The 25,271-nt window shown below is 43.4% G+C and overlaps 1 protein-coding gene across 1 annotated transcript in view; it reads right to left on the bottom strand.

Annotated features, from left to right (window-relative positions):
• Window positions 1-25,271, bottom strand: part of col4a4 (collagen, type IV, alpha 4) — a 60,627-nt gene that overhangs the window by 21,514 nt on the left and 13,842 nt on the right. The window contains exons 4-26 of the mRNA XM_021309174.2: window positions 21,665-21,736; window positions 12,813-12,947; window positions 10,315-10,359; window positions 10,093-10,209; window positions 9,928-9,996; window positions 9,819-9,854; window positions 9,651-9,713; window positions 8,897-8,932; window positions 8,640-8,681; window positions 7,383-7,463; window positions 6,480-6,524; window positions 5,649-5,711; window positions 5,499-5,543; window positions 5,333-5,386; window positions 5,103-5,163; window positions 4,904-5,008; window positions 4,489-4,641; window positions 3,975-4,064; window positions 3,272-3,432; window positions 3,129-3,201; window positions 1,257-1,363; window positions 998-1,181; window positions 54-122 (exon numbers count right to left, since the gene is read on the bottom strand). Coding sequence (XP_021164849.2) covers window positions 54-122; window positions 998-1,181; window positions 1,257-1,363; window positions 3,129-3,201; window positions 3,272-3,432; window positions 3,975-4,064; window positions 4,489-4,641; window positions 4,904-5,008; window positions 5,103-5,163; window positions 5,333-5,386; window positions 5,499-5,543; window positions 5,649-5,711; window positions 6,480-6,524; window positions 7,383-7,463; window positions 8,640-8,681; window positions 8,897-8,932; window positions 9,651-9,713; window positions 9,819-9,854; window positions 9,928-9,996; window positions 10,093-10,209; window positions 10,315-10,359; window positions 12,813-12,947; window positions 21,665-21,736 — 1,906 coding nt within the window. The remainder of the gene's footprint in view (window positions 1-53; window positions 123-997; window positions 1,182-1,256; window positions 1,364-3,128; window positions 3,202-3,271; window positions 3,433-3,974; window positions 4,065-4,488; window positions 4,642-4,903; window positions 5,009-5,102; window positions 5,164-5,332; window positions 5,387-5,498; window positions 5,544-5,648; window positions 5,712-6,479; window positions 6,525-7,382; window positions 7,464-8,639; window positions 8,682-8,896; window positions 8,933-9,650; window positions 9,714-9,818; window positions 9,855-9,927; window positions 9,997-10,092; window positions 10,210-10,314; window positions 10,360-12,812; window positions 12,948-21,664; window positions 21,737-25,271) is intronic.

The raw sequence follows: 25,271 nt of genomic DNA, 5'->3' as shown, positions 1-25,271 counted from the left end.
GCAGGACGTTGCAATAAACAAGGGAAGGAACAGGTGTTTAAGACTAGGCTTACCTGGTGCTCCAGGGTCTCCCTTCTCCCCAGGGGGACCTGGTGTTGTAGTCAAACAGCGAAGATGGTCACCTACAAGAAGGGGAGGGGCCAGATAAAAGAAGGCGGGGTTAATTATTATTTTATTATTTTGTTGCCTTCAATGGCACACGGTTTTATATTGTAGCTACTTTCTGGCACTGTATTTATTTTTTAAGTCATTTATTTATTTCTGTATGTATTCTGAATTATGGCAGGATTGGTCCTCCGTACTTGGTGACGTGATGAAATGTTTGCTGATGATGCTGTTTTATTTCTGGTGAGAATATTACTTTTATTTCAACACAACACTGTCTATTTCTGGAGTCCTTTACAGGAAAGTTTAGGAAAATCATATTTCCAGTTATGTGTACATAAAACTGTGTGAAAAGTTATTTCCTCTAGGGCCCCAAGACTAACTTTCTAGGATAAATAGGTAAATTATCAAAGTCTCACTGGTAGAATATCTTGGTGCCATCTTGGAGCCTCATTTAATTTCTTACCAAATTAGGATTATAAGCAGGTTTGCAGTAATAATCTTCCATCCATCAGGGGTTGTCCATCATTTTTAAGATCATAATACCGTCAACTATATCAAATTACTGTGTAGCCTCTCTGTCCCAAACAGCACCCACAACAACAGAGCAAAGATGAAATAAATCCCGTTATACGCCTACATGAGCCTAACGGTTTGGAGAGAGGTTACCTGGCACCTGAAGCTAATGAGGAGCAAATTGAACTCATCTTCCAGAAAGTCAGAAAGAATTTTTCATTTAGTCACAAAATGCACCAATAACTAAATTCTAAAATACATTCCACTAATTTCACTACAGGCTCATTGCTTTAATATTTGGGAGGAAAAGCCATTTGCCCAGCTGGATCTGGGTTCACAGAACTTATTCTGCTCCTGACTTCACCAACAACTTTACCTGGAATCCCCGGTTGTCCTCTTGGTCCAGGGAATCCTGGAAGTCCTGGATTTCCTGGCAGCCCAGGCTCTCCATAGGCCCCAACCACGCTGTTCCCCTGGGGACCCGGTGGACCTAAAAGTCCCTTTGGTCCTTGGAATCCTCTAAGGCCTCTCTCTCCGGTACAACCACTGAAACTTTCCCCCTGAGAAGAAGAAGGTGGAGTTATGGAAGATATTCCTCGGCTGAGCGGACTGGACTCGGCCCGTCTATGACTGACCTCCGGTCCGGGGTTTCCAGGAGCTCCTGGAGCCCCACAGTGTCCATCTCTGCCAGGGGATCCTGGTTTGCCTTCGGGGCCCCATCCGCCCCTTTGTCCCTTTTCACCTGGAGACAAAATTTAAACCAGAACCTTTAAAAGACCAAAACGACAGGACTCATTCACTCACTGGGTGTCTTTCTCACATCAGCAGACAAAGATGAAACTGAAAGATAGAATCAAAGTTCAGCAATCAGAGCAAAACATGAAATTGCTCATTGTTGCAATTATGATGTGACTTTTATTTTGTTTCTCTCCATTGTTTTAATGATCGCACCATTTCCTGTGGTTAGCCACTAAAAATTTAGATTTGGTTTTAACATCGGCTGAAGATAGAGCCCTCCACCTGGATGAGCATGTTAGGCTTGACAAGTTAAAATAAAGTCATCCCTGAATTATAATTAAGGGATAATGCCCTTCCAGGTGTCCATTATGAGAAAGTAATGCACTTTGCAGAGGACAGTTGCTTCCATGAAGTCCATTCATTTTTGAAAATGCGCCTCGAAGGGAATTATCCCGCTTATACCATGGTCAATCATGACAAAATTAAATATTAAGTCAATTATTAATACTTCAATGTTTTTTCACTGTTAAAATCTTAAGTTTTTCACAGGAAGTGGATGAGAGCTCTATATGATATCTCTTGTTGTGACGCTTTTGCCAAGGTAACCAGCGTCAACTGTCCTGTTGTTACCAGCCAGCGTAATAATTTAGAACAATCAGGCTATTTAAATCTTTTTATAGGTGTCCTATAACACTTTTTAATGCACACCATTGGAGACGCCATCTCCAAACAGTTCACAAAAGGTTTGGAGCATGAAATTGTCCATATATATATATATATATATATATATATATATATATATATATATATATATATATATATACCCCTGTGACCCTGGAAGTGACACGAACACCTGAATTCAATGATTTCAGTAGATGACCCGATACGGCTGGCAATATATAATACAAACTGACTTTGTAAAGTGCCTTGAAATGACGTGTCATGAATCAGTGCTATGTAATTAAATTAAACTAGATTAAATTAATTGAATTGAACTGAATTAAATTAACTGAATTTAATTTAATTCAATTGACTTGAACTGAACTGAGTTGAAGTGAATTGAATTGAACTGAATTAAACTGAACTGAATTGAGTTGAATGAAATTAAATTGATTGAATTGAACTGAATTAAGTTTAATTAAATGAATTGAATTGAACTTAAAGTGAACTGAGCTGAATTGAGTTGAATTAAATTAATTTGAATTGAGTTGAATTAAATTAAATTGAATTAATCAAATAGAACTGAATTAAATTAAAATTAACTGAACTGAACTAAACTGAATTGATTTAAATTTAATTGATCTGAATTGAATGAAATTAAATTGATCTGAATTGAACTGAACTGAATTGAATTAATTTGAATTGAGTTGAATTAAATTAAATTGAATTAATGAAATTGAACTGAATTAAATTAAAATTAATTGAAGTGAACTAAGTTGAATTGAATTAAAAATGTATTCAACTGAATTCAACTGAACTGAACTAAACTGAATTGATTTAAATTTAATTGATCTGAATTGAATTAAATTTAACTGATCTGAATTGAACTGAATTGAATTGAATTAATGGGCCATACTGGATAATGAAGTCAGAACCCAGCAGCCGGACGTGTTGCTGTTGTATTTCTGACATCAGTGATGTCCGTCCTCTCAGTACAAAATTAACAACATTGTGTTTAGGATTTAAGGTCGAAAGGCTGTTAAAATAAGCTTTAGCCAAAGAAAGTCCATAAAACATCAAAATGAATTTGTCATCTGGCAAAAACTCACCTATAACATCCACCACTCTGGAGACTCCTTTCTGTCCTTTAATGCCTTTCACACCTTGAAATCCGACCACGCCCTGCAGCAGAAACCATCAGAGCTCTCACTCAGTCTGAGCATTTTCTCCTCTGGGCTGTTTGGAAACTCACCGCTGCACCCGTCGCTCCTCTGTCTCCAGGTGGACCTGTCTCTCCTCTGGGGCTGGGGGCTCCTCCTGGTCCTGGTGGCCCTGGTTTCCCTGCTTCCCCTACAGGACCAGGGGCCCCCCACAGTTCAACTGGAGGGCCACACAAACACGAGCCAGGATCACCTGAAACACAAGAGATATCAATGTAAGGTCCCAATTAGGGGTTCCTCAAGGAATTATGTTAGGGCTTTAACTTTGGGCTCGCTTATTTCTCTAATGTTATGAAATATTATGCTTTCATAAACTTTTATAATGACTATTTAATGAATAAACTATTTAGTAAAAGCTCTATGACCTGTACTCCCTTGATATTTGGTGTATCAGGATACATTTTAACCAGATCACAAAAGTCTAATCTTTTTTAAATCATCTAAAAAAAATAAAAGCTCCCTGCACAAAGATATAATGAATTAAAAATACACTTAGGTCACTATTTAATTTATGTGTTTTTTAGATGAGCTGCTGAAACAAATCATTAGATGGTGGAGCTCCTCAATGGACACCATTTTTGGTTATGCCTGATTTAAAAGTTAAAGAGCTGAAACCAGATTCTGTTGTTTATTCTGTTTGATGCATTCAACAACATTAAATAAACCAGAGGCAACCATCAGTGTGTTTTTAGGATCTTCAGAGGTTGTTATGTGTTAAAAAGTCCACTCACTGACCTTTGGGCCCGGTAAAACCCGGTGGTCCTGGAAAGCCCTGGTCACCTGGGTCTCCATTAATTCCTGGGACCCCCGGAACACAATAACTTCCTGCACAGAACAAGATCCCATTGGTGAAACGTCAGAAAATAATCTAAATGTGAACGACTGATCATTAGAAACTATTTAACGTCAGAAAATAATCTAAATGTGAACGACTGATCATTAGAAACTATCTAACGTCAGAAAATAATCTAAATGTGAACGACTGATCATTAGAAACTATTTAACGTCAGAAAATAATCTAAATGTGAACGACTGATCATTAGAAACTATTTAACGTCAGAAAATGATCTAAATGTGAACGACTGATCATTAGAAACTATCTAACGTCAGAAAATAATCTAAATGTGAACGACTGATCATTAGAAACTATTTAACGTCAGAAAATAATCTAAATGTGAACGACTGATCATTAGAAACTATTTAACGTCAGGACGGGGACACCTGAGGTGAAGAGAATTTGACGTGGTACCTGGACTGCCCCTCGGTCCCTTAAGCCCCCGCTGTCCCTGCGGTCCTGGTTTTCCAGGTTCTCCAGGAGAAAATTCTTCTATAATCGGACCTGGCTCTCCTCTGTCCCCTTTGGATCCAGGTTCGCCCTTCTGGCCATCGATACCTACGACTCCTGAAGAAAAAAACACAAAGAATGTCCTGACACCTAAAAATATACAGTCCATGCCACCTTAAAGCTGTTATCTGCCTTAATTACATCTTAAATGTGAACAAATACTAACTGATACTCTGACTCCTAACACCGTCCTGCCATCTTAAATTATCCACTGTGCTCAGAATGACCCGGATCGTACCAGAACCCCATCATACTGGACCAACCACTAGCTAATTAGTGGCAGGGAGAGATGCCTTGCTCAGGGGCAGCGAGAGCTCACCTGGTTCTGATCTTCCTGGGAGTCCTGGAGGGCCTCGCCATCCTGTGGGGCCCATGTCGCCAGGAAGACCCCTCTCTCCGGGTATCCCAGGCTCCCCGGCGTCACCTGGAAGACAGGAAACCCGCAGAGAATGAACTCAGTAGGGGTAAAATTCCCCAAACCAGACAAAGTGATCATTGATCGGCGCATGGATCTGTACCTCTGTGAGTGATGTCACTGTACTGACTGCGGCCTTTAGGGCCCGGATCACCAGCATCGCCCTGGAAACAAAGACCCCAGATGAAAAAATGTCTGGGTTGTTTCCTCTGGAATAAAAACCCAGAGTTCTGCTTCCTAGTCCACCGAGAAGGTTCTGGAATTACCGTTTGAATCCGGGTCTGGGTTACCATCAACCCGATTATTTAGTCTACCAGACAAATCCAGACTGACCTTAAGACCTTCTCGACCGATCAGTCCTGGAAGACCCAGGCTTCCCATCATCCCCTAGAAACCCGGGAAAAAGATTTAATTAAAGAACCTGGTAGAACCCAGAATCCTAAAAACTACAACAGACTGGATCAACATTAACCAACAGAACCTTTCTCTCATTACTCACCTTAATGCCCTTTGCTCCAGAAGGACCGGGTCGACCAGTATACCCCTTAATAAATAAATAAAAAGGAAACTTACCAACGACATTCATGTTGTGTAGTCGGATAAACTTCTGTAGAACTGATAAATGATGTGAAGATAAAAGAAAATGTACTCTGAATCCTGGAAACCCAACAATCCCCTTCTCTCCTTTGATGCCAGGCAGTCCATCCAGACCCTGAAATCAGAACACATCTTCCTCATTATCCTCATCATCATCCTCATCAGCCATTGATCTAGAGCAGGGGCGTCAAAGTCATTTCTATACTGGGGCCACTTTAACGTCATGGAGTCATTAAAAGGGCCGTTTGCTCCTGTATAGATGATACTTTTGATTTGATATTTTCATTTCAGTTCACATAGAAATATAAAAAATGCACAGTAACATCAAAGTAGCACCTTAGGCCCAGTTTCTAAAGTTAATCTCCATAAAAAAGTTGATATTATGGTGAGTTACTCTTTAAACTCATCATTCTGCACCACTTCTTCTCTTTCTGGACATTTCTGGGTTGTTTTTATGTGTTGTGGAAAAACTGACTCCTAGTGGCAGGATGCTGTTACTACACAGTTAAAAAATCAACATTCACTACAGGAGGCTCAGTTTTAGTCACTTTATACACTTTAAAAGGATTTATGCCTCTACTTTATGACATGACGTGCCTTTTTTGGCTCTTGAGGGCCGGATAAATTGTCTTGATGGGCCGAATTCGGCCCGCGGGCCTTCAGTTTGACACATGTGATCTAAAGGATTCTTTAAATGTAGTTCTTTTGTATTATTAAGCCTAATTAAACTTTAGCAAGAGGGACTTTCTCTTCTAACATGAAATGAATAAATGAAACAAAGAAGCACCACGACTCAGAGGAGAACCAAACCCACAGGAGAACCCGGTGGAGAACCTGGTGGAGAACCCACTGTCCTCATGTTTAATCAGGTATTTCAACTTACCGGGAGCCCTTCAATGCCATCCTCGCCATTTTCCCCTGGAGATCCCTGAAAGAAACAACCAAATTTTAAATGGAAGCTGAGATTTAGAACAACCCAAACCCCATATTAGAACCCTGAATTTAGCAAAACACGTCCAGATCTTATAAATTGGTTTTAAAACTTCAGCCTCCTGCAGGCAACATTGACAAGTGGTTGACAAGTGAAAGCTGAAAGGCGACTTTTTTTCAAAGTAAAGGAAACGTCTTAATGTTGATGTCCACATGTGGCTGGGAGGTCTGCAGCGTCTTTGGGCGACATTTGGACATAAACTGGACTAAACACATTTGTTTTAGTGAATTAGGACAAGATGTGTTTATTTCACATTTCCTGCCCAAATACACACAACAAATAATTTCACTAATTTCAAGTTAAACAATTTAAGCCAAACATGTATTGTTTTTATAGTAATTCTGAGGCTGTTAAAGAATCAAAACCACCCACCAGTAATAGCAGGTAAACCCAACTAGAACATTTCAGCCTCTGAATAAGGAATAGCTACAACCTTTAGTTTCCCTCAGACCCAACGATAAAGAGAAATAACAAATAAGGCATTAGAAAGCAACAATAGCACCACTTCCAAGAACTTCACCATTGGACCTGACATAACAAAGAAACCAATAAACTCCAAGCATTAGCGAGGAGGAACTCTAGAACCATATGCCAGTTTAACTGAGAACCTTACAGAACCCATCCATAGAACAATAAGAAAACATCTTTAAAACATTAGCAGTTATTATAACCAACAGAACCTCAGAACCCAGCAAAGAAAGAAAGAAAGAAAGAAAGAAAGAAAGAAAGAAAGAAAGAAAGAAAGAAAGAAAGAAAGAAAGAAAGAAAGAAAGAAAGAAAGAAAGGTCATCTAACCTTCTCCCCTTTGACGTAGAGGTCGTCTGGAGGCTCCACGTACTCAAAGGGCCCTGGAGGCCCCTGATCGCCCTGCTCTCCCTGTGGGTCAGACAAAGTTCTTAAGATTCAGCTGATGGGTTCTGGTCCTGTGATCAGAACCGGCACCAACACAGTTCTCAGTGATTTTATTCAGCAGTGGATCTACAGGTGGCATTTCAGTCCAGCAGAATATAGCAAAACGTCATCGGCCATTTCCATGTTATGCAGCTGTTTTTCTGGTGGGGGGGGGGGGGGGGGGGGGGGGTATTTATTCAAATCCGGCCAGAGGTAAGCAATATTATATCAGCTTTTCAGTTCTTCCTTTTCACATAGTGGACTGTCTAAAGGGCTAAAGGGCACAGCTCCTCTGTTAGCCGTTCTGAGGAACGTCCCAGAGAAACTTGTTTTGGTGCCGTCTCTTTAAATCTAAAGGAGGCACTGCAACCTGAACATAAAGACATCTCTGCAGCTCTGGGACAGACTAAAACAACAGTGGCTGCATCCTTGGAATGACGCTTTTTAAGGCTGTTCCAAGTCGAAGGCTCCGTCATGTCGCTAACAAATGTCTTTTATGGAGCTAAGTCAGGGTCATAATGTTTGTTTGAAAAAATAAAACATTTCTGAAACTGAAAAAGAATTCAAAACAATTTTCAGATTCATTTTTGTGAAACTTTCAGATTTCTTTTATTCCAGTTTCAAACTTTTGGCCTTGTTTTTCCCCCTGAATGCAACATAGTTTAGTTTAGTCCAGACCCGTGTTGAGCTGTCGGTCATATGTCCACAGCCGTTATCTGAGGCCCCCACGTCAAAGGTTTAAAAATAAAAAATAAAAAACATGAATCTGAAAAGCTGTTTTGACATGTTTTTTCAGTTTGAAATTGTTTCTTTTCAGTTTCAAAATAAATGTTGTAAAGAGATTGGAACTTTGTTCAGATAGATTATAATGGTATGTGTCATCACCACATTTTATTTACTGGTGTATTTCTATAACTATGAACCTTATAGGGATATAGTATTTCTGGGGCGTGCTCAGAGGAATATGCTATAATCAGATCAGAGGAATGTAATATTTCTGTAATAATTATGTGTGTGGGGTCAGAGTGTAAAACTGGTGGGGATGTGGTCAAAGTGATCCAACGTTTACTGGCTGTGTGTGTGTGTGTGGGGGGGGGGGGGGGGGGGGGGGCTGTCAGGTGGTCTGTTAGTGAGCTGGGAATAAAGAAACTGTATTTCTACCTGGTCTCCTTCCGGCCCCGGCACTAATCGGCCTCTCTCTCCCTGAAACACACAAAACGTCAGCAGAGATCAGACTGTTGTTGAAGACGCGAGAACTTTACCGATCCAAACTCAATAACTAATGGCTTTGCTGCTTTAAATAACACCAAAATGAAAACTCAGAACCATAACATGAATAAAGAAGTAAAACTGCTCCCTGGATGATTAATTACAATAATTGATTAATTAAAATCCATCCGGCTGTGACCGTGACTTACAGGTGGACCCCTGAAACCAGGTGGACCAGGTATTCCCTGAAAAGACAGAAACGTAAAGAAGTGAAACTACAAACAAGATTATCCAAATGTTCACAGAATCGGTTTGTAACATGAATAATAATAAGTTAACACCAGAAATTGATTTGTAAAATAAAGAACTACAAAAGATTTAGATGAACAATAATGGTAAAAATAATAGTTCTTCACAGAAAGTAGAAATAATGTAATTATTGTTTACTAGTTTTATTATGATGAATAGAAAAATGAAATATGCTTTTAACTAAGAAAATAGTGAAGACTTTTGTTTCAGCAACTGACTTGATCCAAACTCTATTTGAACAACTTTTCATTGTCAGCATCTCAGCAGATAATCGTGTAAATGTAGAAAAATGTACAATAATTTCTAAAAGCTTTAGTTAAATTTTGTCAAATCGGACCTTTAAACCTTTAATTTCCTCACCAAAGAAGTGTCGTTTAAAACGCATTGATCTGAACTGAACTGAATCAAACTGAAGTGAAGCAAAGTAAAATATACTGATTTTAAATAAATTTATTTTAACTGAAGTGATCTCAGCTGAATGTAATTGAACTCAATTAAATTTACCTGAGCTGAATGAAACTGGTTTAAAGTGGGTTGAACTGAACCAAAAAGGTTTAATAAACTGAACTAAACTGAATTACATTTTAACAGAAGGTAATTAGCTGAATTTAGCGGTAATTGAACTAAACTGAAGCGGCACCAGGCCGGACTCACGTCGTCTCCGTCGGACCCGGCGGGGCCAGCGGGTCCGGCCGGTCCGGGCATGCCCTCTTCGCCCTGCAGGCAGAGACAGAAAACTGAAGCAGGACGTCTGAAGCTGCCGCCTCACAGTTTCAGGCGTTGCTCCTGGTTATCTCCTCCGTTTCTGGACGGCTAACTCACCTGCAGGCCAGGTTGTCCACCGGGCCCCGCCTCTCCCTGTTAGACCCAAACACAGAGATCAGGTCCAGAACGCAGCAGAACGCTGGCGCTGCTGAGCAGGAGTACTTACAGGAACGCCGGGGAACTGGATCAGGTAGTTCACTGTCTCTCCTGGAAATCCCTTCGGACCTGGAACGCCCTGCAGAGCAGAACCTGATGTAACGTCTGAAGGAACATCCTGATCCTCATCGGTCACCACGAGAACACTGTGATGTGATCAGCTGCAGGTTTCTACCTGTTCTCCGTCCATTCCCCGTTCTCCTTGGAACCCAGGGGACCCGGGGTTTCCTCTGGTTCCGTTACATCCATCCAAACCTGGAGGCCCGCGACCTCCGGCTGGGCCTGGGTGTCCCTGGAGAAACCAAAGGCAAAGAGACGCTGAGAGAGCAGCACTTGATCTTCTCCACTCCAGCAGTGGGCGGAGTCAGGGGGCTGCGGCGGGGGAGAGGCGTCTTACCGGGACTCCTTCTAGGCCGGGAAATCCAGGCATGCCGGTGACTCCCTGAAACCAGGAGAACAAACAGGAGAGTCAGACAGAAACTGACAGAAGTCTGGTCCGACATCAGCTGAGCGCTGGAGAGAAATGCTGACGCAGCAGTTTTTAGATGCTACCTGGAACCTCAGCAGCTGTTCCTGTCCTTCGGTGTGAGACAGTAGGACAGTAAAAACAGAATGTTCCTCACGAGGACGATGGACAGGAACGTCCCTCAGTCGTCTTTTAGAGGTGGAGCTAGACCGTTCTGAGGGGGGATCCACAGAATTACTGCCACCATCTGGTCTGGGGTGTGGTTTGTGATGGTTTAGTATTTTAAGTGTGTGTATACAGCCTACTAAATATTTAAATTCTCTTAATAAATTTAGCTTGCTGCCACGTTTTCTTCAGTTTTTGATCAGTGATCTTTCTCACTGACTTTGGCTCCATCTGAACACCCTTACTGGATCAGGACTCTTCAGCCGAAGCAGAAGAGGGTCAGCGGCCATAATCAGTTCTGTCTGAGCAGTCAGTGAGGAAGGAGGCAGGAAAGGAGCCTGGATGCTTCCTCGCATGGCTAGTTTAGCCTAGGAACTGCAATGTCTCTCACCAGCGCTAGGAACCCTTTAGCTATCCCACAATCCTTATCATGACATGACGTATCAGCCCACCTCACAGAAACCAACTAAAACCTCCATAGAGCAGAGAGCGTCTCTCTGTAGCTCATGTCCAGAAGGCTGTAGGATCTGACACCGTCCTCCAAGTTTCTGACTCCATCCTCCGTGTTTCTGACTCCATCCTCCATGTCTCTGACTCCATCCTCCGTGTTTCTGACTCCATCCTCCATGTTTCCGTCACTAATGACGTCAGAGTTAAAGTCAGGAATCAGCTCAGCAGCTGAAGCTCCTTTCCTCCCTGGTAGAGTTCTGTTGACCCAGGAAAGGTCAGGGAGCAGGACATAGGAGCTAGGAGCTAGGAACAGGAGCTAGTCTAGTCACTCCTGGATTGTTATGGCGTAGAGCTCAGAACTCTCCCCCGCTCCCTCCTCCCCCGCTGACATCTGCGGATGCTTTCTTAACTGTTGGCCGGCTGATAACATCAAGGACAATGGCCTCGGGAGTGCGTTTATGGAAATATAAACACTTCCAACCAAACAGACACACATAACTGGTGCTCATAAAACTGATGAACTTACACGTGACTAGTCTTAAATGTTTACCTTCTGCTTTATGTGTCTCGTCTTATTTGTGCTTTTTGTGCCAGAGGTTTTTGATATCTCAACCTGTATCCTGTTATAGGATAAAATATGAGTTATGGTTTTTTTCCCTCTCACCTTCCTTTTTTTGTGGCCTCTATTGGGTAGAGGCCACAAGTAATGGCAGATGTGAGTAATGGCAGCACCCTGTGGGTACAGTGTAAGGCAGTTGTCCTTGGCAACAAGGCCTCAGTAAATCATCTCCCCCTGTAAATTTTGTGATGTTAGTTATGTTATGGCGATTGTACTGAAACAGCAATTTCCCTCTGGTATTAATAAAATATATTTGATTCTGATTCTGAGTTAGCAGCTAGGAGCTGGAACTAGGAGCTAGGAGCAGGGGATAGGAGTTAGGAGGTAGGAGCGAGGAACAGGAGCTAGGAGCTGTAATTAAGGGTATTCTGAAGGAGCCTTACTTTTATGTTCAGTAAAGTTCTTCCTCTAGTTGGGTGGACTGCATCCCTTTGTGTTATGCGGTGCCACCTACTGTCCAGGAGTCACCCGGTGCATTCACATGTGAGTCATCTGCCCCCCCCCCCCACACACACACACACACACACACACACTTTTAGGTGCGTACCCCTCTGTGGGTTATTGATCAACCAGTGGGATGTGTTCAGCTTCCCTTCAGGAATCTAACTGAAAAACAAAGATTTCTATAAAATGTAATAATAGTAATAGTAATATCATCTTTAAACATACATTACAACTAAATGTGTTCTCTGCTTTTAACCCATCCCCTTGGGGAGCAGTGGGCCGCCATGTGCGGCGTCCGGGGAGTGTTCTGGGGTTAAGGGTCTTGCTCAGGGACCCAGAGTGCAGGCAGTGGGGATTGAACCGGGTACTTGCATCCTTCTCTGAGTGCAAGCACGCTGCTCTAAACACTAGTCCAACACTCCCCTAGATATTCGTTCTTTAAATGACCCAACCGATAAAAACAGAACGATCTCTTGACTGTGACGATGTTCTTTTTGTGTTCTTGATTAACGGACCCGCTGGTAATGCTTGTTTGCTCCACTGACGGTGGAGGTCAGACGTGTAGAAAGCTGCTCTGCCCTGGAGGATCTTAGACATCAGCCTGATGGGTTTAGACCACGTGGAACCACGTAGAACCATGTGGAACCACGTAGAACCATGTGGAACCACATAGAACCATGTGGAACCACGTGGAACCACGTAGAACCACAGGAACGCTGCACAGAACCCGTCTTTACGGCTGTTTACTCACATTGTCTCCGTTTGCACCGGCAGGTCCCATCGGCCCCTCATCTCCTCTGTGGCCCTTCTGTCCTGGAAGTCCCTGGAGGCCTGGGAAGCCCCGGGGCCCCTGAGGGCCCTGCGGACCCAGAGGACCTGGAGAACCCTACAGAACATGAAACAACGTTAGAAGCTTAAACCCTGATAAAACCAAGCATGCTGGCTAAACTGCACACCGTAACTTAAACGGACCTCACAGAACCAAACCCTGAGAACAGAACCTGGAGAAATACGACGAGAACCAACAGCAAGTTCAACACATTAGAGCTTTGTGCTGGTTAAATATCACACTAACCCCAATGTTTGGAATAGAAATGAACAGAAATAGCCTTTATTGTCCCACGGCGGGAAAACTCAGGTTTCTGAGCAGCAAAGTGAATGAAAATGAAGCAAAACGTCTAAAAATTAAGAATAAGAGATCGTACAGTAATAAAAAATCCTGTGCAATTATTAAAAATAACATATTCAGACTGAAAAAGTGTGAAACTAAGTAGTGTGAATTTAAAAAATTTACAATTTGTGCACAGGCCCATTCATTTATGTATAAAACTTTTTTACGAGAGATGAAAAAATCGCAGAAGCAGCAGGGATGAAAACACTTCTTTAGTTTTTGGACAGCAGTGATGGTTGTAAAGTTTAGCTGCTGGGAGGAAAGATCTGGCAACATCTTAACAGTTATACAGAAAAACACCAGCGCACATTTGTTTCTGTCATAATAGCTCCACCTGGAGGTCATTTACAGGAATTACAGCCAATGACTAAAGGATGTAACCACTACTGGTGAGTAAGGCACCGAGTTACTGAAACCCGTCCGCTTCAGGCAGAGAACCGACCCAATGGTGGAACAGAACTACAGGATGAGAGGAAACTCTGAGGTTCCTGGGCATCATTCTTCTATTGAAATTAAAACATTCCTCCTTGAGGAAGATTAACTCTGACAAACCCAGGATAATTCAGGAGATAAATGAATTCATCCTCTCAGGATTGAAAACCTGAGTTTTCCCTCCCTCAGCTGAGAGGCAGTATTTAATCACCAGCAGATCCATTTTTACGGTCCTAATGTTGTCCTATCTTCCAGTACATGCCATGTACATGCCAGGACTGTGCTCTTTTTGTTTAGTAAGAACAATTGTGAGGAAAAGCAGAAGTCTTGGAAAGAAACAAGTGTTTAACTTTATATAAATCACCAATCGGCGAGAAGAAACTGAATTAAAAAAAGGTTTCAGTTTATAAAAAAACAATAAAAATGTTCTTAAAGAATTTAACGCATCCAGGTCCAGTTAGGACCTGAATTTAAATTATTCAATGAAGGACTCCACTAAGAGGAAATCTAATCTAACCATAGAATCACTCACAGAACCTGTAACAGAACCAAAATGAAACTATTTCAATCTGGTGCCAGTAAATGGGTTATTGAGTGAAAGTAACCCAACAGAGACTGGTAGAAAGAGAAAAAAAACCTTTTAGATCATTAAACACACAACTATGCCCAGAGTTATATCTGGTAATGTGACCACCAGGTTCTGTCAGCACAGACAGAACCAGCAGAACCAAACAAGTACCATCAGAAGTGAGTCCATGATGGCGGAGTTCACTGAAACATCTCAGTAATGAAGGGCACTGCAAACATCCGAGACATAAAACGCACCAATGTGAGTTCAATAAAAAAAATTAATTAAATAAAATTTTAAAATATTATAAATCAGAACCTGTAATTACAGCATCTGACCACAGGATGGCAGTGTGACACAAACAGCAAACTGCAGCTCAGATGATAAATCAGATAAAATCTTAATTTAAACCAGCAGCTCTAAGATCAGAGTAGAATATGACAAGAAAAAAACATAGATATAATTAAATATATTCTAATGTTAATAAGATTATTATTATTATGAATACATTTAATTTATACTGCACTTTCCATCAAAAGATCTCAAAGTACTACACGTAAAAAAGAGGAAACCATAAAAGGTTTTTGAGTTTTAAAGTTAAAATTCAGCAAGTTAGATCGTAAGGTGTTCATTATTATTATCCCGTAAAACTTATTGTTGGCTGAACAGAAACTAAATTAAACTAAAAAGAACAATCAGACCTGAGGGTGTATTCCATTAGGTAAATTATAAAAAAGATAAATTAAGACAGTTTTGATGTTTTTGTTCTTTTAACAAGACACATAGATAATATAAAGTATATTTATTTTGTTATTTTAAAAAAGATCAACCAGATAACACATAAACATGCAATCTAAAAGCTTTTTTTATCTTTATTTCCAAATATTTTGTGCATTCCCCATTTTCCTAAAGAGACGTAAGCTTTTAAAATCACACCGAAGAGACAAACGGAGACAAAACCACGTTGTCACGTTCTCCAGTTCTCCCTTGTTGTTCATTCAGGTTTTGCCACGACAGCTCTTCCTTTTGGGTTGATGAATATAACTGAAAACATCATCATTATCAGCCTGTGCATCCTGTCTGGGGAAAAGATGGCTGTTTGTGATCAGGAGGATATTTAAGCATCATTTGGACAGTTCAGATCTTCAGAGCATCGATCTCTCATCCTTCTAACGAGATTCTCTTGCATCAGGACCAGATTTCTGAGTCTCTCTCCCTGAGGATCCAGAAAACCTCCTGAAAGACATGAAGCCCAGACCCTCTGGGTTGGTTTATTTCCATGTTGAGGAGCAGAGGTGAAATCTAACTTTAGTCTGCTTCCTTCGGTCATGATCCATATCTCATGATCATGGCCTGCTGCAGACTGAGCCGTCTCTCTGGAACAAGACACGATACCTGAACCGCTCTGCTCGTCTAAGCCAGAGTCCAAGCCCAGACCTGGTGGCACATTTCCTCTTTTCTTGAAGACCACAAACAAGATCAGAGTTGGGTCACAGCCCCAGAGGAGTCCAGTCTTCCCTCAGGGGATTGCAGATCCAGATCCTGCCTCTGATTATAAAACTAACAGCCCATAATCCGCCTCCAGTGCCTCATACTCATCAGGCTTCCACTGATCTACAGATCTACAGGATCTCATGACTCAGCAAGTCTGTGAGGACAGAGATCTGCTCCTCTGCTCTAAAACCAGAGCAAAATTCCTGGTGCTGTTCCAAAACGTGAGAGTCGACAGTCAGACCCTCCTTCCCACCAAGCTGGACCAAACGTTTCAGGGCAGATGGCAGGTATGATCCGTCCTAAGCTGAAACGCTCCCTGGCCTTCAGTTTTACCACCTTCTGCTGCTCTTTGCACCTTAATATCAAACCATGAACCATATAATGTTACAGCAATAAACAAATTAGAATAGGAAACAGCAAAGTAATTCATCTGTTAGATAGATTCATGACACACCGTGTGAAATCTACCATTCATTTCTTGTAATTTGGATAATTATTGCTCACAGATAATGAAGCACCGATCCCAGAAAAGTAGAATATTGTGAAAAAGTGAAGTTGTTGTCCTGGAAAATTGAGTGGAAGGAGAAAGTGTGGTGGAGACAGGAGCAGCAGGTGGATCTGCGCCTCTAGAGCCGCCGAGTACAGATGCTACACATCGTCTGGGCTGACGACAAACAGAACCAGACTGCTGCTCAGAGGTCCAGAGTCCTCGTTCCAGATGACAGTAAATTCTGAATTTCATTTGGAGATCAAGGTCCAGAGTCTGGAGGAAGAGTGGAGAGGTCCAGAATCCACGTTGCTTGAGGTCCAGAGTGGAATTTCCACAGTGATGATCTCAGGCGCCGTGTCATCAGCTGGTTCTGGTCCACTGGGTTCTCTGACGTCCACAGGCAATCTACCAGAACATGAACAAGCTTCATGGAGAGGCTCATTTCTTTCTCCAGAAGTTCTATACCACGGGTATAGAACTGCTCACAAGCCTGAGATTTCTGTGTAAAACATCCTTTTTATTGGTCTGACGTGATATTCTCATTTCCTGAGACTCATTTTCAGGGTTTTTATTCTCTGTATCCAGAACCATCAGTGAACTGTCTCTGATCATTACACCAAATATAACTTAAGGTTTTCTCATTAATGTCGATTTAACGGCCACCTGCTCCCAGCATTACTTCTGCTCATCATCCGCTCACTCTACATTCTTAAGTTGCCAGTTCAAATCTTAATTATTTCTAGAGAAATAATTACACTAAATAAAAATGTTGTTGATTGACGTGAACTATTTCTCTCCATGTGTGATGAACCTGGAGAAGAGTTTCACTTTCTGAAAGCAGGGCCAAAGATCCTGAGCATGTAAACAGGTTACATAACAGTCGTGTAGAAGCATGGTCCCTGCAGCTTCAGCTGAACTTTCTGTGGCTGCAGCTCTGCAGTTCAGGAGCATAAAGCTCAGGAATAGCTGCTAGCTAATGAGGCCTTTAGCAGAAAACAAAAACTACCACCATAAGCGTGTTCAGACACCTGAGCAGGTGAGCGCCAGGAGGTGATGGTTGACCTGAGCTGCCGCTGGCGGGTTTACATCTCTAATGTGACTCAGTGTTAGACAGATAAGTCCGCTTTTATCACACAGACTGCCACTAAAGCAGACGACTCAGTAAAGCAGGACCTGGAGTTTATTTTCCTGCCCCTCCTGCTCCAGAAGCCTGCTCACTGTTATCAGGAGGAACTAGTGTGGCGTGGGCATAATCAGTGTGGAGGAGACCCCCAGTGGGTTCCCAGTAGTGGTGGGTATTGCCAAAGAAGTCACGATTCGATTCGAATCACGATTCACATGCCACAATGCGATTCTATCACGATACTTGAATTATTGCGATGCATCGCAGTGCATTGTGATATTTTCACTGAACACTGTACACCAGTGGCTGACTGGCTGTGTATGATCTGGATAGTGTCTTCAATTGATTCATACTGTAACTGAAAGCAACTGAATTCATACATAGCTGTATTTATGGAAATGATTTTTGTAGGTATTGCCGTGAAAATAAACATTACTGTAACTGGACACAAATATTACTATTACTGGAGTGGACACTGACAAAAAGTGCTTAGGATTTATAAAACTTAAAATAACAAAATAAGGATAATCAGTGCCGTTTACATGGCCTCAGTGGTCCTTTAAACCAATGAAATGAAAACATTCAAATGTTTGCGCGTGTAGAAATTGGGGCTAGCTGGCAATCGAGTGTTTGTTTAATCAGTGCTTGCGGCACTCGCGGCTCTTGTTTTTCTGGATTCTGCATGTGTGCCTTTTAAGTTTGTTGTGTTCCCACAGTATTTCATCACGATGTAAGTGTTTGCAAATTGCTTGCGTCATATCAATTTTGTCTTCACCTTCTTTGTTTTTTAAGGCAAAATGCGTCCAAACATCTGACTTGACATGTGATGGAGCCGGGCGAATGTTCTCAGTCTCCTCCATGTTTTGTTTATGAACGATTCGTCACAGTATCCCACGGCCGGAAATGCTGGTGACACAAGCCAGCGGGCGTCAACACATCTGCAGCGACATCTACTGGACTGGAAGTTGTATTCCACTTGTTTTTGGCTGATGTTCGCCAACCATTCATGCAATTTTATTTATTCATTTTTTAAATTAATAATCGATTCTTGCCGTCAAGAATGGATGCATTGGATCGCGAATATTAGAATCGCGATGCATCGTCATGACGATTATTTTGCACACCCCTAGTTCCCAGAAGGTGCTACCACCCAGCTGCAGCTCTCCAGGATCAGATGGACGGCTCGGGGAGGACTGGAGCCTCCACCATGCTTACCAGCTGGGTTTGAAAGGCTCCCCTTCATCCGTCGTGGTTGTGGCCCAGGCTGCTGGTTGTGGCCCGGCGGCTGGTTGTGGCCCGGCGGCTGGTTGTGGCCCAGCGGCTGGTTGTGGCCCAGGCTGCTGGTTGTGGCCTGGGCGGCTGGTTGTGGCCCAGCGGCTGGTTGTGGCCCAGGCTGCTGGTTGTGGCCCAGCGGCTGGTTGTGGCCTGGGCGGCTGGTTGTGGCCCAGGCTGCTGGTTGTGGCCTGGGCGGCTGGTTGTGGCCCAGGCTGCTGGTTGTGGCCTGGGCGGCTGGTTGTGGCCCAGGCGGCTGGTTGTGGCCCAGCGGCTGGTTGTGGCCCAGCGGCTGGTTGTGGCCTGGGCGGCTGGTTGTGGCCCAGGCGGCTGGTTGTGGCCCAGGCGGCTGGTTGTGGCCCAGCGGCTGGTTGTGGCCCAGGCTGCTGGTTGTGGCCCAGGCTGCTGGTTGTGGCCTGGGCGGCTGGTTGTGGCCCAGCGGCTGGTTGTGGCCTGGGCGGCTGGTTGTGGCCCAGGCTGCTGGTTGTGGCCCAGCGGCTGGTTGTGGCCCAGGCTGCTGGTTGTGGCCCAGCGGCTGGTTGTGGCCTGGGCGGCTGGTTGTGGCCTGGGCGGCTGGTTGTGGCCCAGCGGCTGGTTGTGGCCTGGCGGCTGGTTGTGGCCCAGCGGCTGGTTGTGGCCCAGCGGCTGGTTGTGGCCCAGCGGCTGGTTGTGGCCTGGGCGGCTGGTTGTGGCCCAGCGGCTGGTTGTGGCCTGGCGGCTGGTTGTGGCCCAGCGGCTGGTTGTGGCCCAGCGGCTGGTTGTGGCCTGGGCGGCTGGTTGTGGCCCGGGCGGCTCGCTGTGGCCGGGCGGCCTGCAGGCAGGAGGTGTGTGTGAACGAGCTTTGAGCAGAGCGCGTGTGTGATGGGATGTGACAGCTCTGATCTGGTTTAGTCCTCCGTCCGCCTTTCTTTTCTCTGCAGCTGTTGGCCTGTGAAATCACCGAGACAGATGCCCCCCCCCCCCCCCCCCCCACACCCTGCCCCCGCCTGTCTGCTGCCCCCAGCTGCACCAACACACACGGCAGGTCAGTCTACGCCGCACAGAGACGCGCCACTGCTGCTGTTGTTGTTGTTGTTGTTGTTTACTCAGTCAGCTGACTGTGTGAGAGTCATGTGACGCTCCGTCTGTTCTTTAATTGGCTCCAGGGTAAACTATTAAAGCGTAAGTCGCTCTCGTACCAGAGCCTGACTCCACCCATATCTAATATTTGAAGGCGGTGACCAGGTAACGGTGGAGTTGAGGTTCTGGGCGTGGCCTGGAACAACGTCAATAAACACTGGATAAACTAGCTGAATGCTAAGCTAATGAATCGCTAACGTGAAAATGACGATTCCAACTCCAACTCGCTACGGAGGCCTAGGAGACAGAGTCGCTTTAATACCCCACAGCGGCAGAGCTACAGCGTCACAAAATCTTTTGAGCCAATAGCAATACGGATTCAAACCTCAAATGGAAACCCAGAGCGTTTAGTGTCCACAGGGGGAAATGTAGTTTTGTCACAATTTAGCTCCTCAACGCGTCTCAGTCCTACGATTTATTTACGTCGGCTTGCAGTCCAGCAACAGGACTATCAGCCCCCCACCAGCAAAAAAAGAACATGGCTGCCCGTGGAAAAGTGAACATTTAGGGAAAACACACGACCAAACGTTTTTAGACGATGGCCGGAGTCCTTGGATATAAGTTGATTTTACTGTATTTCACTAAGAGCCGCTGTTCCTCCACCATGTTGTTTGAAGCACCAAGGAGAAGGTGAAGCAGATCTGCATGCAGCACATGGGGGACACCGTTCAGTACCGGGTCTGGGCTCCTTTTGCCTGAATTACTGCATCGATGCGGCGTGGCGTGCAGGAAATCAGCCTGAGGTTCTGCTCAGGGGCTCGGGAAGCCCAGGTTGCTTTGATAGCGTCCTTCAGGCCGTCTTCTTTGTTGGTTCTAGTGTCTCTCATAATACTCCATAGATTCTCTACAGGGTTCTGGTCAGACCCGCATCATGGCCAGTCAAGCACAGTACCACCATGGTCATCGGACCATTTTTGATACCTTTGGCAGTGTGGGTCGCTACCAAGTCCTGCTGAGGAACGAGATCAGCATCTCCTTAAAGCTAGTCAGCAGAAGGAGGCATGAAGGGCTTTAAAATGTCCTGGTACATGGCTGCATCGACTTTGGACTCAAAAAACCCAGAGAACCAGAACCAGCAGATGACATGGCGCCCCGAATCATCACTGACTGGTGGAATAAGGCTGATCCTACCTTATTTTTCTCCTGATGAAGCTTGAATAAGTTTTTTTCTGACAATCCTCTGCAGCCTGTCGTTGGTGCACTTTTTCCTTCCACTCAACTTTCTATGGATTTACAGTAAGTTTTCAGCATATTCTAATTCTCTGAGACATTACATTTTAGGTTTTCATTGTCATTACTATTAAGGCATAATCATTCAAATAACAACAAAATGACGGCTTGGAATAATTTGGATCTTGAAGACTTGAAGTTTCACTCTATATGAGTAACAAAATATAGTAAACACTTTTAAGATATTCTAACTTGGATGTTCAGCGGTGATTGGGCGAGAGAGACCAAAGCAGAAACAGGAAAAGATCCATTCAGAACAGCGGGAGGAAGCTGGAGTACCCAGAAATAATTCATGATTGCACATGGAGGACATCCAGACTCCATCTAGAAAGCCCTTCAACTGGGATTTGAACCCAGGACTGCCTTGCTGCAGGGCAACAGGGCTTCTAATGGAGCCGCCATGCAGCCCCTGAGACTCACCCAATCTGGATAACATTTCTGGTCTAACCTGTGGTTCCATGTTTTTAAAGTAAATTAATCTTTTAAATTCCTCTGATGTGTTGAGAACCTGAGCATGTGAGGAATCTGCTGACTCAGCTCGAAGCAAACATCCTCTAATTTAAAACCATCACATTCCTGTCCGGTACTCCCCTGTCCGCAGCTCCTGACCGTGGAGCCCGTCTGTGTTTGTGGTTTACAAGCTGCCGGTAAAAATGTCTCCCTGCTCTGATAACCAGAACAGGAACTGCTGTTTTAGGACTCACCCTCGCTCCTTTCGCTGGGAAACACTGGCAGGTGCTGCAGTCCCGCCCATCACACGGCTCCGCTGGGTAACCCTGGAAATCAGGACAAAATGTGAGGTCGCTATGATGCTCGTCCAGCTTCAGGATTTCATTTAGAAATTAAGATTTGGTCCTTTGGTCCCCCTTGATCAACAGGTCTGACTTTAAAGTAATTTAATATCATTTATTCATGCGATGTTGGCTCAAAACAAATATCCTCTCATGGATGTTGATGCTAATCACAGCTGGCCTACTGATGAGTCTAGCACACCGTCTACTTCCTGTCTGTCACTTTAACATCAAAGTCCTCCATCTTGTTAAGCTTAATTTTTAATCTGTTTTTATTCCGGGTCTCGGTCCATTCACAGAACATTTCAAACCCATTCAGAAAACCAAGTCATTAACAGTTTGAGTCCTTCAGTTCCTGCCCCTCTCCTGCCAGATCTGGTGTTCCTCAGGGCTCTGTCCCAGGAACCCTGCTCCTCATTTACCAACTTTACCATCACTCTGCTGAGTTTTCCTACTGCTCTCCAATCTGCATTGTTTGTTGTTATTCCAGCTTTTAACTTTTTCTTCTCTGTCATTTTTCTCTTCATAGAAGGTACACCTGGTCTGATGTTCTGTTAACTGTGACATCATCAGGGGAGGCAGATCATCCTCTATTACCATCTAGCATAGAAAGTACTCCTGGGTCAATGTGAGCTTCTGAGCTTTCTGTGTCTCTGCTCTGTCTTCTCTAACATAGAAAGTACTCCTGGGTCAATGTGAGCTTCTGAGCTTTCTGTGTCTCTGCTCTGTCTTCTCTACCATAGAAAGTACTCCTGGGTCAATGTGAGCTTCTGTGCTTTCTGTGTCTCTGCTCTGTCTTCTCTACCATAGAAAGTACTCCTGGGTCAATGTGAGCTTCTGAGCTTTCTGTGTCTCTGCTCTGTCTTCTCTAACATAGAAAGTACTCCTGGGTCAATGTGAGCTTCTGAGCTTTCTGTGTCTCTGCTCTGTCTTCTCTAAGCCCCAGTGGGTGGAGGCAGATGAGCGTTCACACTGAGCCTGGTTCTGGTTCTGCTGGAGGTTCTCCTCCCTGTTAAAGGGGAGTTTTCCTCTCCACTGTCGCTTCATGCATGCTCAGTATGAGGGATTGCTGCAAAGCCATCAACAATGCAGACGACTGTCCACTGTGGCTTCATGCATGCTCAGTATGAGGGATTGCTGCAAAGCCATCAACAATGCAGACGACTGTCCACTGTGGCTCTACGCTCTTTCAGGAGGAGTGAATGCTGCTTGGAGAGACTTGATGCAACCTGCTGGGTTTCCTTAGAGAGGAAACTTTCTCACCAACCTGGAGGATCTGATGGAGTCTGACTTTGGAAAGAGACTTGAGATGACATGTTTCATGAATTGGCGCTATATAAATAAAATTTAATTGAATTATGGTAAATGGCTTGTACTTGTACAGCGCTTTTTATTATTATTATTATTATTATTATTATTATTATTATTATTATTATTATTATTATTATTATTATTACCACCATGATCATAATTATTTGTGTCCCATCCTTCTTGCCAACACGTCATAAGACATCTCAGAGTATGGGCTCGTCTTTAAGAGTCTCCTTTGGGAACATGTCAGGACTTCCTTCAGCTTAGCAACCATATCTTCTTCTTTCTGCCATGCACAGTTGTGCAGAAGGTGGCGTCTCTGGACAAAGTTAACATAAGGTCTCCGTTCTGCACGGTAAAGTCTGTGAATGGAACCCCAGATTGGACAAAACCCCAAAACTCTTTCTACCAACTTTGTGCAATTCCAGCGTTTTGTTTGTTCTCTTGTGAAACACTTTAAAGAGGTTGAATCAGACTGAACATGCAGACTGTTGAGCTCAGGGAGAACAGGGCATGTAGGAGTTTGTGCTCGTGTTTTGTGTAACGCTGCAGGTTTTTTTTTTTTTAACTGATGGGAGACTAGATTAGAACTTAAGGCCCAGATTTCAGCAAAGGGTGTTTGTCGCCTTGTTCCCTAAAGCTCCGGTTGTGAAAGAATGTAAACAGCAGAAAGATTTCTCAGTTTGTTAGGAAGCAGACCGCTGATGGTGTGTTAGACTGACTTTAATCTGACGATCGCTCTCAGTTTTTTCAAACTCTTTTATAAATGGTGAATGACGACCGATGTTCTGATACTAATCAACCCGTCTGAGACAGAACAGCAGCTCACGTGCGCCTTTTCACAGACAAAACAGTAACGACTGTTTGCTTCTGGATGGTGAACTGGGTTTGATAAGACGAGGACAAAACAAAAACTAACATAAAATAAATCAAAAGCTTAAAATAAAAAATGATAAAGCATCGATTGGAAAAGCAAAATGACAGCAAAGAGAATCAAAGCAAGCGTTAAAACTAAAACTAAACTAAAAATTCAAGACGAGTGAAACAGTGAACGCATCTCACTGAACATTTTCTGTTTTTCATCTTCATGAAATGTAAAGTTTCACATTAGTTGCAAAAACCATACAGGTTACTGTGAATCATACACTTTATGAGTTTAATGAACTTTATGTGAATATCAACTGTTTATCCAACTCTCTGAAGTAAAAACATTTGGAAATAAAAGTATTCCCCATAATTTGTCCCTCTCTCATAACCTTCATTATTGTTTTTACTGTGGTTTAAAACCGATGTAAAAACAAATGAACTGAACTGAGTAATTAGCAGCTGTAATCATTTATTACAATCAGGTCTGTGTTAACAGTAAAAAAAGACGATAACGAGATAATGAAAGTGAGTTCAAATGTATTCACCATAAACATGTCTGGGACTTTCTGACACGGCACTAAATTTGTTCAATTCTTATTTGATGGAAACAAACTATTTTGCATCATTTGATGCTGAGCAAAGATCAATGGGGAGATCCTCAAGGCTCCATCTTTGAGCCACTTTTGTTCATCGTCTAAATCCTCCTCTTAGCTCACGTTCCTGCATATAAACTGAAGACAGCCAGGTTTGTGTCTCTGTCTCCACAGGACCGCTGTCCACTAGAGTCATGGACTCAGCAGCCATGTTCCCATCAAACTGTTATGAGAATTTTGAGCAAACTTTTGACATGCCGTCAAAAAAGAAAGGAGCGGATTAACCAGGCTACTCATGGTTATAGTAAACAGGAAGTAGAGGCTGCAAAATAGCATCTGAAAAAGGAGAGGTTTTCAGGAATGTGTCGCTATCAGGCAAGTTGTAATTATTCTGTCATGTCAACAAGTTTTGCCGATGTTTCTTGCTGTCTGGAGACGTTGGGAAAAAAAGCAATTCTGTGCTGTCAGCATGCAGCTTGTAGGCAGCCCAGCCTCAACCCAAGACACTGTTCCGTCCTGATCTCAAGTCCTCGGCTCCGGTGTTCCTCACTGGTCAGTCTCTTCGCACTACTCCTGCTGGCCAGCTTCTGCACCCTACATCTCCGTCAGTTAAAAGACTCTGGTTCCTCTCATCATCATCATTCACAATGTTCAATAAACTCACTTTAAAGAACTTGCTCTGTGTGTGCGTGCTGTGTCTGGGTTCATCCTAAGACAAATCATGACATGTGCGTGTTATGGGAATATCT

Source organism: Fundulus heteroclitus, unplaced genomic scaffold (genome assembly GCF_011125445.2).
Source record: "Fundulus heteroclitus isolate FHET01 unplaced genomic scaffold, MU-UCD_Fhet_4.1 scaffold_44, whole genome shotgun sequence".
Taxonomy (NCBI): Eukaryota; Metazoa; Chordata; class Actinopteri; order Cyprinodontiformes; family Fundulidae; genus Fundulus; species Fundulus heteroclitus.
The sequence above is the reverse complement of the archived record's forward strand: the minus strand, read 5'-3'. Positions and strand labels throughout refer to the sequence as shown.